The 12,892-nt window shown below is 37.8% G+C and overlaps 1 protein-coding gene across 2 annotated transcripts in view; it reads right to left on the minus strand.

The window, feature by feature from the left end:
- The window catches only part of CCDC13 (coiled-coil domain containing 13), a 121,951-nt gene that overhangs the window by 41,450 nt on the left and 67,609 nt on the right, over positions 1-12,892 (minus strand). The window contains exons 12-13 of one of the 2 annotated variants that reach the window (XM_031959884.1): positions 12,084-12,167; positions 10,661-10,789 (exon numbers count right to left, since the gene is read on the minus strand). In XM_031959884.1, coding sequence (XP_031815744.1) covers positions 10,661-10,789; positions 12,084-12,167 — 213 coding nt within the window. The remainder of the gene's footprint in view (positions 1-10,660; positions 10,790-12,083; positions 12,168-12,892) is intronic. The other variant, XM_031959888.1, reaches the window with a different exon arrangement.

Here is a 12,892-nt window from a genome sequence, read left to right on the forward strand (position 1 = left end):
CTGAAAATTTAAAAAAATAAAATTAAAAAGTCTGGTATCCAAGATATTTAAGGAATTGACATAATTATGCAATACACCAAAAGAAATTCCTCAGTATATAAATATAGCAACAAAAGGCAAAGTTTATGTCAAAATATAGGACAAAAAACAATTTTTGGACTTACATGAACTGATACTGAATGACCTGAGCAGAACCAAGAAAATATCATATAGAGTAACAGCAAGATTGTGTAATGATCAATTATGATGCACTTTGCTCTTCTGAGCAATACAATAATCCAAGACAATTCCAATAGACTTTGAATGGAAAATGCTATCTACATCCAGAAAAAGAACTATGGAGACTGAATATGCATCAGAATATACTATTTTCACTGTTCTTGTTTTGTCTTGTTTTTTTTTTTCTTTCTCATGGTTTTCCCCCTTTGCTTTGATTTTTTTTCCCCAACTTGACTCATAAAAATATAATAAAAATTGATTATACAATGTAATGTTATGCTTAGTTTTCTGGAGGTCTTGAGGCCAGCCTTCGTTTCATCAGAGTAATCACTACAAGAATAGCCAGGGATAAAGTCCAAATTCTTTATTATCTCTTTCACAGTCTGTGTCCTTGCCTGCAGCTCAGCAAGCTTTCTAGAAGCCCTTCACATGGGCCTTGGTCTCAGTGGAGAAAGCAGGAGAGCCACCATGAGGCTGATGAAGATGGAATGTCTCTCTCCCCATTCAAGAGCTTGTGCTCCAGCCTCCAGGCCTCTGACTTATCCAAGTCTGTCTCTGGCTAAGTTTGTCCCAGTTTATATGCTCTATTACAATTACATTATTATTACAGTATACTGAGTATAAACTAATCATTATATCACTAGGGAACCATTATTTGTTGTAAGACTAAATCAATCATACTGAACTAGAGAACTCACATGCTAAATTAGATAACCATTGTCTTATCAATTCCACTGTTAACACCTTGTTTAAATCAATCTTACTGAGCTTTAAGTATATTTCTCCAAAGTTCCTGCCCTTATCAATACAACAGCAATGACAAGATTATACAGTGATTAATTCTGATGGATGTGGCTTTTTCAATAGTAAGGTGATTCAGGTTGGTTCCAATGGTCTTGTGATGGAAAGAGCCATCTATACCTAGAGGAAGGACTGTGAGAATCATAACACAGTATTTTTACTTTTTGTTGTTGTTATTTACTTGTATTTGATATCCTTTCTCATTTTCCCCCTTTTTGATCTGATTTTTCTTGTACAGCATGATAAGATGTATAGAAGAATTGCACATGTTTAAACTATATTGGATTATTTGTCATCTAGGGGAGGGAAAAAATTTGGAACACAAGGTTTTGCAAAAGGGAATGTTGAACACTATGCATATGTTTTGGGGAAAAAAAGCTTTTAAAAATAAAAATAAATTGAAGATACATGTATAACCTATATCAGATTGTTTACTATGTTGGGGAGGAAGGGAGGGAAAAAAATTGGAACTCAAAATCTTACAAAAATGAATGTTGAAAATCATCTTTACATATAATTGGAAAAATAATATACCATAAAACCAGTTTTCGAAAGGAGAATTGTAAACTAGAAACAATCATTTGAAAATTTGGCCCCCAAACACTAAGAGAAATGCAAATTTTTAAAATGTTGAGATTTTACCTCACAATCTACAAATTGATAAAGATGGTTGTGGTAGGGGGAATCCCAGGGAAATTTGAAGCTGGAAAGACATTGTTCCTGAAAATGTGAATTAGTTCAACAGTTTTGCATATCATTTTTGAATTATACAAGCAAATTAATTAAGAGGTGAGAAGCATTCTTAATCATTTTTCTTCTGGCATTGTTACTGGTCATTACATTGATTAAAGTTTTTAAGTCTTTCAAAGTTACCTTTTACAACAATGTAGCCAAGTCATAAATTTTTCTCCTGGTTCTATTTATACCACTCTACATCAGTTCATTCAAGACCTCTCAGATTTCTCTAAATCTCTATATATTTTTAAAATTTCTTATGTAGCAATAATATTTCATTACATACATAAACCATAATTTATTTAACCTTTTCCCAGTTAATGAGCACTCAATTTTGTTTCCAGTTCTTTGCTATAACAAAAAGTGCTATCATAAATATTTTTGTATATAATGAGTCCTTTCTGTCTGTCATTACTTTGGAGTGTAAGTCTAATAATGGTATCATTCCATCAAAGGATATGCATAGTTTAGTAACAGCAGTGTTTTACACAAAGATTAGACCATTTGGAAGGTCTTTTCCTGGAAGTAACTGTTATGAAGACAAAAGAAAAAAAGAAAATAGAGGCTGTGTAATATTGTGGAGACAATAAAGGATTGAAGGTCAAAAGATCTAGACTCAAATCCAATTTCTGCTTTTTAGTAGCTATGTGATCTTGAGCAATGTCTTCTTCTCTGGGATTCAGTTTACCCTCTGAGGAAGAAAAGATTACTATTCTATAAGAAGTGATGAATATGTGCTATTTTACCCCAAACTCAACTCACTCTCCACCATTTCACCAACTGTACCCAACTTCCCTATTCTGCCACCCCAACTTCCTCCTCCCTTTTATGTGGTGTCTTCCCCCATTAGATTAATTCTTTGAGGATAAGGCCTCTTTTTTGGCATGTATTTGTATTTCCTCCTTCCCCTTAGCACTGTGTGGTAAATACTCTATCTAATGAACACAGAGAAGTATGAAGAAGGTTTATATGAACAGAAACAAAATGAAATAAAATAAGCAGAACCAGGAAAATCATATCCACAATTATTGCAGCAATTTACATGGAAAGAACAACAACAAAACCATTGAAAAGAAATTCTGTGAAATTAAAATGACTAGAATTGGACCAAAGGACCCCTATGAAAATGTTCTTGTTTCTTTCTTTGCAAAGATATGAGAGATTATGCATGTGGGACAGGGTAAGTAATGTTAGACTCTGTCAAAGTTAACTTTTGCTAACTGTTTGCTAACATCATCTTTGTTTTAAGGGATTTCTCCCTGAGAGGGGAAATAGAAAATGGAAGTGATATAAAAACAAAGAATAATAATAATTTTTAAGATCATAACACAGGAAAAGTTCTAATGCTTATCTCTTTCAACCCACTCATTTTAGGGAGGAGGAAACAGAACTAGAGAGGGGCTTGTAATGTGATGCCCATAGTGGAGATGTGTGCTTCTTTTTTATGTTTCTAGTACAAACAATAGGAATGTGGATGGGATTGCAATCATTAAACTGAAGAAATTTCAGAGGGGGTGGTGGTGATATGGAGTGAAGAACAACAGCAAGATGGATGCTGTTAATAGGTGCCCTGAGACTTTGGAGGAGAAGAGGAAGCTGGCTCTTGGACAATCCACAGTAAGTAGCTACCTTTATTCACCTTTCTATAACCTCATGCTACTTCCACACAATTACAAAGGCTGAGGTAGAAACCCAAGGGCTACCAGAGAATATGTTTAGTCCAATATACTATGCCCAGCAGTGACTACCAACAACCAATTTTCTAGAGAAAATAGCTTCTAATGCACTAAAGCCAATTGCCTGATCCTCCTTTTAGAGAAAGCTTCTTTTTTGTCCTGGCAGGAGATCACAGGCCTTCCTTGAAGCATTAGCTGCGATTACCCTTATCACTGCCATAGCTAGAATGGCTAAAAATGCTACTAATGGTCATAAAATTATATACTCCTTTCTTAAGTCCCAGCGCAGCATTTACACTTCACAACCCCATGCTGTTAGTGAATCTCTACAGGTCGACTTTCTGTTTTATCAAGGAGCACTTCATTTTATTAATTCTAAATTCACTGCCCTTTAATTTCACTGAGCAACCCTCTGACTCTTTTTATTATGGGACAGTGGGAAAAAGGGACTAACCAGTTCTCATTATGCCCTTCATCATTCTGATTATGCTAATCAGGCTCCACTCTCCCTTCTGATTTAAATATTCTGAGTTTATGGTTTTTTGTCATATGATAAACCCCAATCTTGGTTATCATCTCCTCTGACAGCTTCACCTTACTGGGCTAGGACAAGAATACAACTTAGGGAAGCAATTGAATCCCGTAGACACTGATCTATGACAGCACCCCCTGCATGTATATCCCTAGATTGTGTGATGGGGCAAATTCACTGACAAACTTCCTAATTATTTCCAGCCATGTAGTAGCCTAAACCTGAAAGGATCTGTCACTTTGGGATGATGCAGACTGTGGTAGGGACTAGTAGGGTGTTTGTCAGTTAAAAGAAGAAATAGCTTCTGACTGACTGCTCCCTCCAAGTAGCATGGGAGATTTCTAGTGAAGGTTGGAAAGTGGGCTGACTCTAAACACACATACACAGCCTCCACCATTCTGACAACTAATTATCTTGTGGTGGATAGAGTAAGGCGACTCCACAAGGTGACCCTCTTTATATAACCAGGGTGACTTTTCTGCTTCGTTTACTGTCCTGAGCAAATGACCAAGTGTGAACCTCAAAATGCATATTTGGGGTTGGACGCAAGCCTTGCAAGTTGGAGAGGTCCACAGGAAGAAAGGGAAATTACTTCATCAGAGGAAATGACCATTGAGAAGAGGTCAAGAGCAAGACCCTGGCCTGGTTCATCAGAATATAAAGACACTTTGAGAGGCAATGTGGAGCTAAAGTGAAATGTAAAACGAATCAGTTTTGCCAAATCTTCTAATCAGTCTTGCCAAAGGCTTTATATGTTCTGATGAGGTTTGAGTATCAGTGTCCTTTAACAGTAGTTATGTTACTGAGTTCCATTTGAGTCATTCTGTTAATGAGTACTATTGAGTCTTTTGTATTAAATATTACTTTGGTGTACAGAAATAAAATATCTGTTCCATACCTAATTCGTGTTCTACATTAGTACCTTTTTATTCCTGGTTTGGAGAGACCAGAGCATAAGCTTCAAATACTGTCCCTGAGCTCTGAGGGTGGGGATTTAATAAACCAAAGATTATGAAAAAGGGGCCCTAGTTCCCCTTTCTTTTTTGCCTCTCCATGTGATGTAATTTATCCCATTTTATTTTCCCTTTCTTCTTCTTCCAGAACAATCCCTTTTCTACCCCTAGTTTTTTTTTATATCATCACAATAAAGTCAGATTATATCTACACCCTCTAAGTATACTCCTAACAAAGATATAGTTCTCAAAAATTAAACCTATTATTTCCCTACATATGGATGTAAACATTTTGACTTAAAAAAAAACATAAGTTTTTTTTCTTCTCTTTTTACCTTTTCATGCTTCTCTTGAGATCTGTATTTGAAGATCAAAATTTCTGTTCAGCTCTGGTCTTTTCATCAAAAATAATTGAAAATTCTCTGTTTGAATGAATATCCACCTTTGTCCCTGAAAGATAATGCTTAGTTTTGCTGGGTAGTTGATTCTTGGCTGTAGTCCAAGCTCCTTTGCCCACCAGAATATCATATGCCAAGTCTTTTGATCTTTTAAAGTAGAAACTACTAGGTCCTGGATAATCCTGATTGGGTTCTCAATATTTGAAGTGAGTTTTTTGTTGTTGTTGTTTTTTTTTTTTTTTTTTTTTTTTGGCTACTTGCATTATTTTCTCCTTGATCTGTTAATTGTGGAATTTATCTACAATTCCTTGGAGTTTTCATTTTGGGGTCTCTTTCAGGGAGTATTTGGTGAATTCTTTCAATGGCTATTTTACCCTCTGGCTCTAGAACATCAAGGCAGTTTTCCTTGATGATTTCTTGAAAAATGTTGTCTAGGCTCTTTTGTTCATCATGGTTTTCAAGTGTTGGAATCCTAGTGTTAACAGAAACTGAAACAAGGTACTAAGTACAACTGATAGACACAATGCTTGTGTTCACACCTTTAGAGAGCTCATAAGAAGTATTCTTGGAGTTCACACGTTTGGGAGATTTCAGGATTTAGTATGAGATATACCAATTCACACCTCCCTTGAAGCTCTCAGGGCCAGAGAGCACTCTGGGAGAAACCCATAATCCCACTCTCTCAGAAGAGATCTTATATAAGAAACAGACAGAGGCTTTCTTGGGGAGTTGAGCTGAAAACATTGAGAGGAGAGTTCAGCTGAATTAAATTGAAGAAGGGAGCGTAGGTCAGTTCAGCAGAAGCCCACTCTCGGAGGCGCAACCAAATTCACTTCATCTCACACAGCTGTGGTGGCTGGGTTCCTGCACTTCCCCCACTGAGACCAACACTAGTCTGAAAGGCTCTACATGAAGCTGCCCAGCCCCAGGCAAGGAAGTGCTAGCTGGAGGCTGAAGAAAGCAGAGGCAGAAGCAAAGGACAAAGCTGCAAAAGCTCTTGGAACCAAGCAGAGAGATAAGCCTCTAAGAAAATTAACTGGGCTATATTGGAGACAATAAAAGATCTGAACTTTTAGCACCTGGCTGCATTTGGATGATTATTTACTCGTAACTGAAACTAAGGCTGCCTCCAGAAAACCTCCCCAAGAAACCTGCTCTTAGAGAGAACCATTATATTTTTAAAAAGAAAAACACCACATTCAAGTAATCCAATATTTCTTAGATTGTCTCTCCTGGATCTATTTTTCTGGGATGCAGTGGGGTGTCAGTTGTTTTTCCAATAAGGTATTTCACATTTTCTTCTATTTTTTCATTTTTGAGTTTTGTTTGAGTGATTCTTGATATCTCAAGAATCATTCACTTCCACTTGTCCAATTTTTATTTTTAGTGCATTATTTTCTTCAATTAGCTTTTGCTAATTTTTTGCATTTGACTAATTGAACTTTTAAATGAGTTGTTTTGTTGGATTCTTTTTTCATTTTTAAGGAAGCTGTTCTCTTTTTTCATTTCTCCAATTCTGTTTTTCAAGTTGTTTTCTTTTTCCATTTCACCAAATCTATTTTTAAGGAGTTGTTTTTTTCAGATAATCTCTGTTTCCTTTTCCAAACTCTCCTGAAAACCTCTCATGTCCTTTCCCCATTTTTCTTCTCTCTTTTAAAATCCTTTTTGAATTCTTCCTAGAGAGTTTTTTTGAGTTGGAAACCAACTCATATAACTCTTTGAGGCTTCATCTGGAGGCATTCTGCCTTTATTGTCCTCAGGATTTGTTCTTCCCTGTCCCCATAACAACTATCTTTGGCCAGAGCTCTTTTTGGTTTTTTTGATCATTGTTAAAGGTTTAAAAGGTTGACATCTGCTTCTAGAGCATGGGGAGATTGTCCCAAGCTTCCTTTACAGTGGCTTCACTCTGCCATAAGGCTGGTGCTGCTGGCTTCCTTCTGTGCTAAGTGAGCATGGCCAAATCCCACTTGTAATCCTGGGGTTCAGGGGCTCACTATTTGCTTTCTGGAGTTGTGTTGGAGGTCTCACAGCTAGTCTGCTGATCACTGGCTTCTAAACAGGACAGAGTAGTGTATGCTATTTGTGGATTTGTATTTTGGCTCAGAACCTCCCATCAGATTCTACTGGAGGCCTCTCTGCCCTGGGCCTCCCTGTGCTGGGCCACATATCCCCCTCTCCTCCTGCCCAATTGAGACAGACCTTTCCTGACCTTCTTCCAAGATATCTTCTGCTGGAAATTGTTACCCTTAAATAATTATGTGTTCTGTCACTCCAAAACCTTCCCAGAAGCTTGATCTGGATGCCAGGAAGAGCTCAGACAAAGACCTGTCTATTCTCCATCATTTTGGCTCTGTCCCCCTCCCTCCCACTTCCCCTTTCATTAAAAGGCAGGCTCCCTGAGGACCAAACCTGTTCAAACTACATGTCTAGGTCCAGAATAGAAAACTCCAATACTCCAATCTCTTGGGTCCAGCATAATGGTTTCTTTAATGTTATACAAATACTACATTGTGAGACATAATCAAAACATTAGTTGTTTTTGCTTAATTATTTTGCTTTGTTTCTAGGGAATATTTAATTCAGGGGTATTGGTGGTAAGGTATATCTAGAAATAATAAGTGATATAAGAACAAAAGATATAATTAGCCTCTTCTCCTTTTTTGAAAGATGCAAATAAAGTTAGGCATGAGAGGGGTGATCGTTATAATAGAGGGGAAAAAAGGAAAGCTTCCTGAATGAGGTGGCTCTTAAGTTAGGTTTTAAAGAATAAGCAAAAACCCAATATTTGAAGAGAAGAGAATGCATCAGGCACAGAGACAGTGGAATATAAGCAAAGACATAGGGAAAGGGAAGGGTGAATGAACAGATGTAGAGTGGTCTAGTTTGACATGAGAGCAGAATTCATAAAGGGGAATATGGGAGAGAAGATGAATGCTTCTAGATTGTGAAGGACTTTGAATGACAGAGAAATTTAAGCTTTATTTGATAGGGAGCAACAGAGAGCTAGTGAAAGATTCTGAGCAGTTAGGGTGGAATTACCAAATTTGCTCAGTCATAGTACCCCATGTATTTTGACTTTCTAAGCTGGTATGGATCCCTGATCCAGAAATCAATCTTCCCATTCCTTTTAGCAATTGTATCTTTTTAAAAAAAAAAATTTTATTATAGCTTTTTATTTTGAAAGTTACATGCATAGATAATTTTACAGCATTGACAATTGCCAAACCTTTTGTTCCAATTTTCCCCCTCCTTCCCCCCATCCCCTCCCCCCGATGGCAGGTTGACAAATACATGTTAAGTATGTTAAAAAATATATGTCCTAACAGTTATTTTGCTGTATAAAAAGAATCAGAGTTTGAAATAGTGAAGGAAATAAAAAATGCAGGCGGACAAAAATAGAAGGATTGGGAATTCTATGTAATGGTTCATAGTCATCTTCCAGAGTTCTTTTGCTGGGTGTAGCTGGTTCAGTTCATTGCTTAGCAATGGTATCTTGGTGTTCTAAAGTCAATATCTCACTCATCATTAAACACTTAATGCCTGGGAAGCAGTTTAAAAAAAATTATGAATTTTAGATTTTTTTATTCCAACTTAAACAAATTCCAAATAAAATGAGTATTTCCGTATAAGTAATGGAACAGAAAGAGAATTTTACATGAAACTTCAAAACTCTATTATAGGCAAATTTCTTTGCTTTTTAAATATTTCATAAGTTCAACATATAATCCAAAAGTGTCCTACTTAGACAGACTTTCGAGATTTGCACAAGGTTACTAGAATGACGGGTAGCCTTCCAACTGCTAAATAAAACAACCACATGAAAAATAATTTTTGTCTCTATCACCTTCCATGGTGACTCAAACCCACACTAAGACTTGTGTCTGAACTAAGCAATGATCATTCTTATTGTTGTTCCTTAATTACTCCCATAATACTATTTAGCATTTTATTATATGCTGTCTTGTTCTCTAATTGTTTTATTTGTGTGTATCTTTTCTCTAAAGATTATATGTTCTTTACAGATAGGGACTGAATCTTCTATAATCTTACTATCTCCTTTCACCCCCTCAAATTCCTAACAAATTCAACAAACATCTAAGTACCTATATAGTAGGGACCACAATGCCTGTCATCAAGAAATATAACATACTAAAGGAATATAAGATGTCCATGATATAAGGTAGAATAGCACCTTGAATAAGGGAAATACTTAACAAATGTTGAGTTTCTAGAGCCAGTCAAAATGCTCTAAGAAAGTTTAGAAGACGAGAAGCAGACCACTCTTAGGAGGAAATAAAGGGAAGTCTTTATGAAGGAGGTGACCCCTAAACTGGACCATGAAGCAAATGGAAGGATTTCAATGGTCAGAAATAGGAAGAGTATATGTGTTCCAGGTAGGGGAAACATCTGTTCTTTTTTTACTGGAACATATTTTATCATAGGTGGAGCTAGTTGGATACAGATTTTTATTTGCAACATTCAAAGCGTCATAGTCTGGGACAAGTTCTTCTCTCCCTCAGGTCAGATCAGTGTATCAGCTTTAGCCACATTAATGTCCTACAGTTTCTTTACTGCCTGCTTGATCTGATGTTTGTTGGCTTTCACATCTGCAGTGAATACCAGCATGGCATCTTAGTCTTCTTCATAGCAAACTTAGTGGCCAAGGAGAACCTGACGGGCAGAGTGATGGTCAAGCTTGGTTCTCATAGGGATCCCTTGCCAAGGGTATCTGAGTTGTCTTCAAAGCCACACAGCCCGTGGATTGCCAGGAGGTACAGGACAGTGAGGTCATTTCCTTTTGGAGGCTTTGGATACCCTTCCACCTTTGACTTCTTGACCTTTGACTTGCCTTCTGTCTTAGATGAAGGGTGTGCAGTGGGGTGAAATGCTACTTTCTTTACCTTCCCTGCCATAAAGGATAAATGCCCATGTCTGCTCAATTAGTTAAGTTTCAGAGCTGAGAAGTAACCCAAATTTTCTTGACTCTAGGTAGAGAAGGTGATGTGCCAAATTATGCTTCTTTAACCCACGCACTCCCCTAGCACTTGCCACACTTCTCTGCACACAATGGGATACTTAAGAAACATTAGATGAATGAATGTTGCAATCATATCTCAACTATAAAACCATTTCAGAAGCAAAGGACAGAGACTTTACAGTAAGTTATATATAACTCCAGTGAGTTAATATATTATTTTAGCTGAAGCACAGAAAGCTATGGAAGCCAACGGGTCAATGAGCTGAACAGACTGAAGACAGAAATGTCCCTGTCCTAGACATCAATGGGGCTGTTGACAGTTGGATCATCATGATCAAGAACAGGAAAAACCCTTTGCAGAAACTTACCTTTTCTGCAGGACAGCAACAAATTCCGAGAGCCGGTCCCTTTCCACCTCAGCAGACTGTAAAAGGGTCTTGTACTCCATTATCTGGGCCTGACTCCTTTTCAGTTCTGTAAAGTCCATCTCTGAAGGCCTACAAAAAGCATGAGAATCACAAATTCTGGGGGCTGGGAAACACTTGTGACTGATCACTTTGTTTTAAAGTCACCCTAACAAAGCTTCAAAATGATAGAGATGGAGATGAGGGACTCCAGCCTTCTCAATGTGTAGGCACTGAATTGGGAGCCCCAGATTCCAGGGAGACCCCTGAGGCCATCTAGTCCATTTTGTCTCTCCACAGCAGATCCAAAAGTGGTTTCTGATTGAAGACCTCCAGTTATGATTAACTTATTTATCCCAAGGCAGATGACTCTAAGGTAACAAAACCTGCCTCTCAGGTGCTTCCAGCTAGTCTTCCTTCACTTGTCAAACATGCTGGGCTTGCTTATTTATTACTTTTACCATTTTGGACGATTCATAGGACTCAGCTTGACTTTGTCTTTCTCATATCTCAATCACAAGCTTTAAGAGCTAAAAGGAAACTTTGTGCAATGCCTCTCTCTTTTTTAGTGTGAAATGAGGTCCTTAAAGGGACATTATTTGCCTAAGTCACACTGCAAAGAAGCAGAAGTTTCAGGGTTAGAATCCAGATTGCTTCAGTCTTAGCCATGCTCTATGCCATATTACCTACTTATCTTTAAAATGAGTGGGTTGGACAAGATGATTTGAAAAGTCTCATTGAGCTCTTAGCCCTATGATGCTATTTAACAGATGATTAACCTGAGGTCCAAGGCAATTTGTCTAAGGTCATAGAACTGAATTAGTGTCAGAGCCAAGATTAAAGTTCATCACATTCTGTGATAGACCTCACTAGTGTATATAAAGGAGCTGCCTTTGTAAGGATCTCTGATAGGTGACATTTCTGATCAAAACTTGAATTATTCTCATACCTTGGGGTTCCAGCTCCAGGTGAATGCATGCATGAAGCCAATCAGAAAGAGAGGCTCCAAGGTCCATAGTCTGATATATGAATGGGTCCATTCTGAATGGGTACTTCCTTACATCATGGAAATCCCAGCCCTTCCATTCTTTCCTATACTGTGTAATCCCTGTTTGTTTTATGTAAATCTTTCATAGCTTTTCCCAAAAAGTTTCCCCCTAGTTTTTAAAACATTTAACTGTTCAAGTAGAGGGGAGGACCTCAGTTCAAGTCTCGTTTTTTGCCACTTCAGCCTCTCTCAGCCTCAATTTTCTCATCTTCAAAATAGGGATTCCTAATCCCTGAATTGTCTGTCCTGTTAGGACTCATGATGATGGATGGAAATGCACTTGAGAAACTTCAAAAATGCAGGTTAATGGAAACAACCATAGTCATCAGTAGGACCTACCTTCGAGGTGATATATTAGGACTGGGGAGGGAGGGCTGAGTGATTGAAGATTCCACCAGAGTGTGCCCCAGGCTGCTCACCGTTCTGCATGAAATAAGAAGGGTCTCTCAGGGTGACTGAACACAAGCTCAGTCAGAATCTGGCTGAGCAGAAATCCAAGGGAGCCACAGTGATGTCTATTTCAACAGGGTATGAACCAACTTCTTGGCTATTGCTGGAACTCTGTCAGCCTTTCTGTACCCATACCCAAATCATGAGAAGCAACAGGTAATCAGGGTTGCACACTCATTTGAGAACTCCTGGCTACTCAAAACTAGATACTCCAAAACCACAAAGGCAACAACAACTTCCATACTTCAAGAATCCATCATTTCCATGTTGATTGAACCAACACCTTTAATTATGAGTTGTGATTGCAAAAAAAAAAACCAAAAAAAAAAATCAACACTTTCTGGCCAACCCTCAAAGGAGTTTCTCTGAACTTTGTTAGACTGGTCCTTAGACAAAAAAAATTACAGTTCACTGCTGGTATCATGTCCAAATCCTTTCTGGGTAGGTAGGACCTGATAAAACTGCACCCAGCAGCCATAACCTTTGAGAACACAAAGGTACCAGGGCACCATGAGCAGCTACCTTAGAAAGAAGTGAGCAGAAGCATAACAATAGCACAGATAATAATTAAATGAATTCCCTGTTTTGAATCCTTAGAAGCAGAGGCACTTAAAAATCAACCATGCAGCTATTATTAAAGCGAACTGTAATAGACACATTCCTAATGTAATAATGTCTGTGTTTAAATGGGTCCTTCC

The sequence above is a fragment of the Sarcophilus harrisii genome, chromosome 1 (assembly GCF_902635505.1).
Source record: "Sarcophilus harrisii chromosome 1, mSarHar1.11, whole genome shotgun sequence".
NCBI classification, from domain to species: Eukaryota; Metazoa; Chordata; class Mammalia; order Dasyuromorphia; family Dasyuridae; genus Sarcophilus; species Sarcophilus harrisii.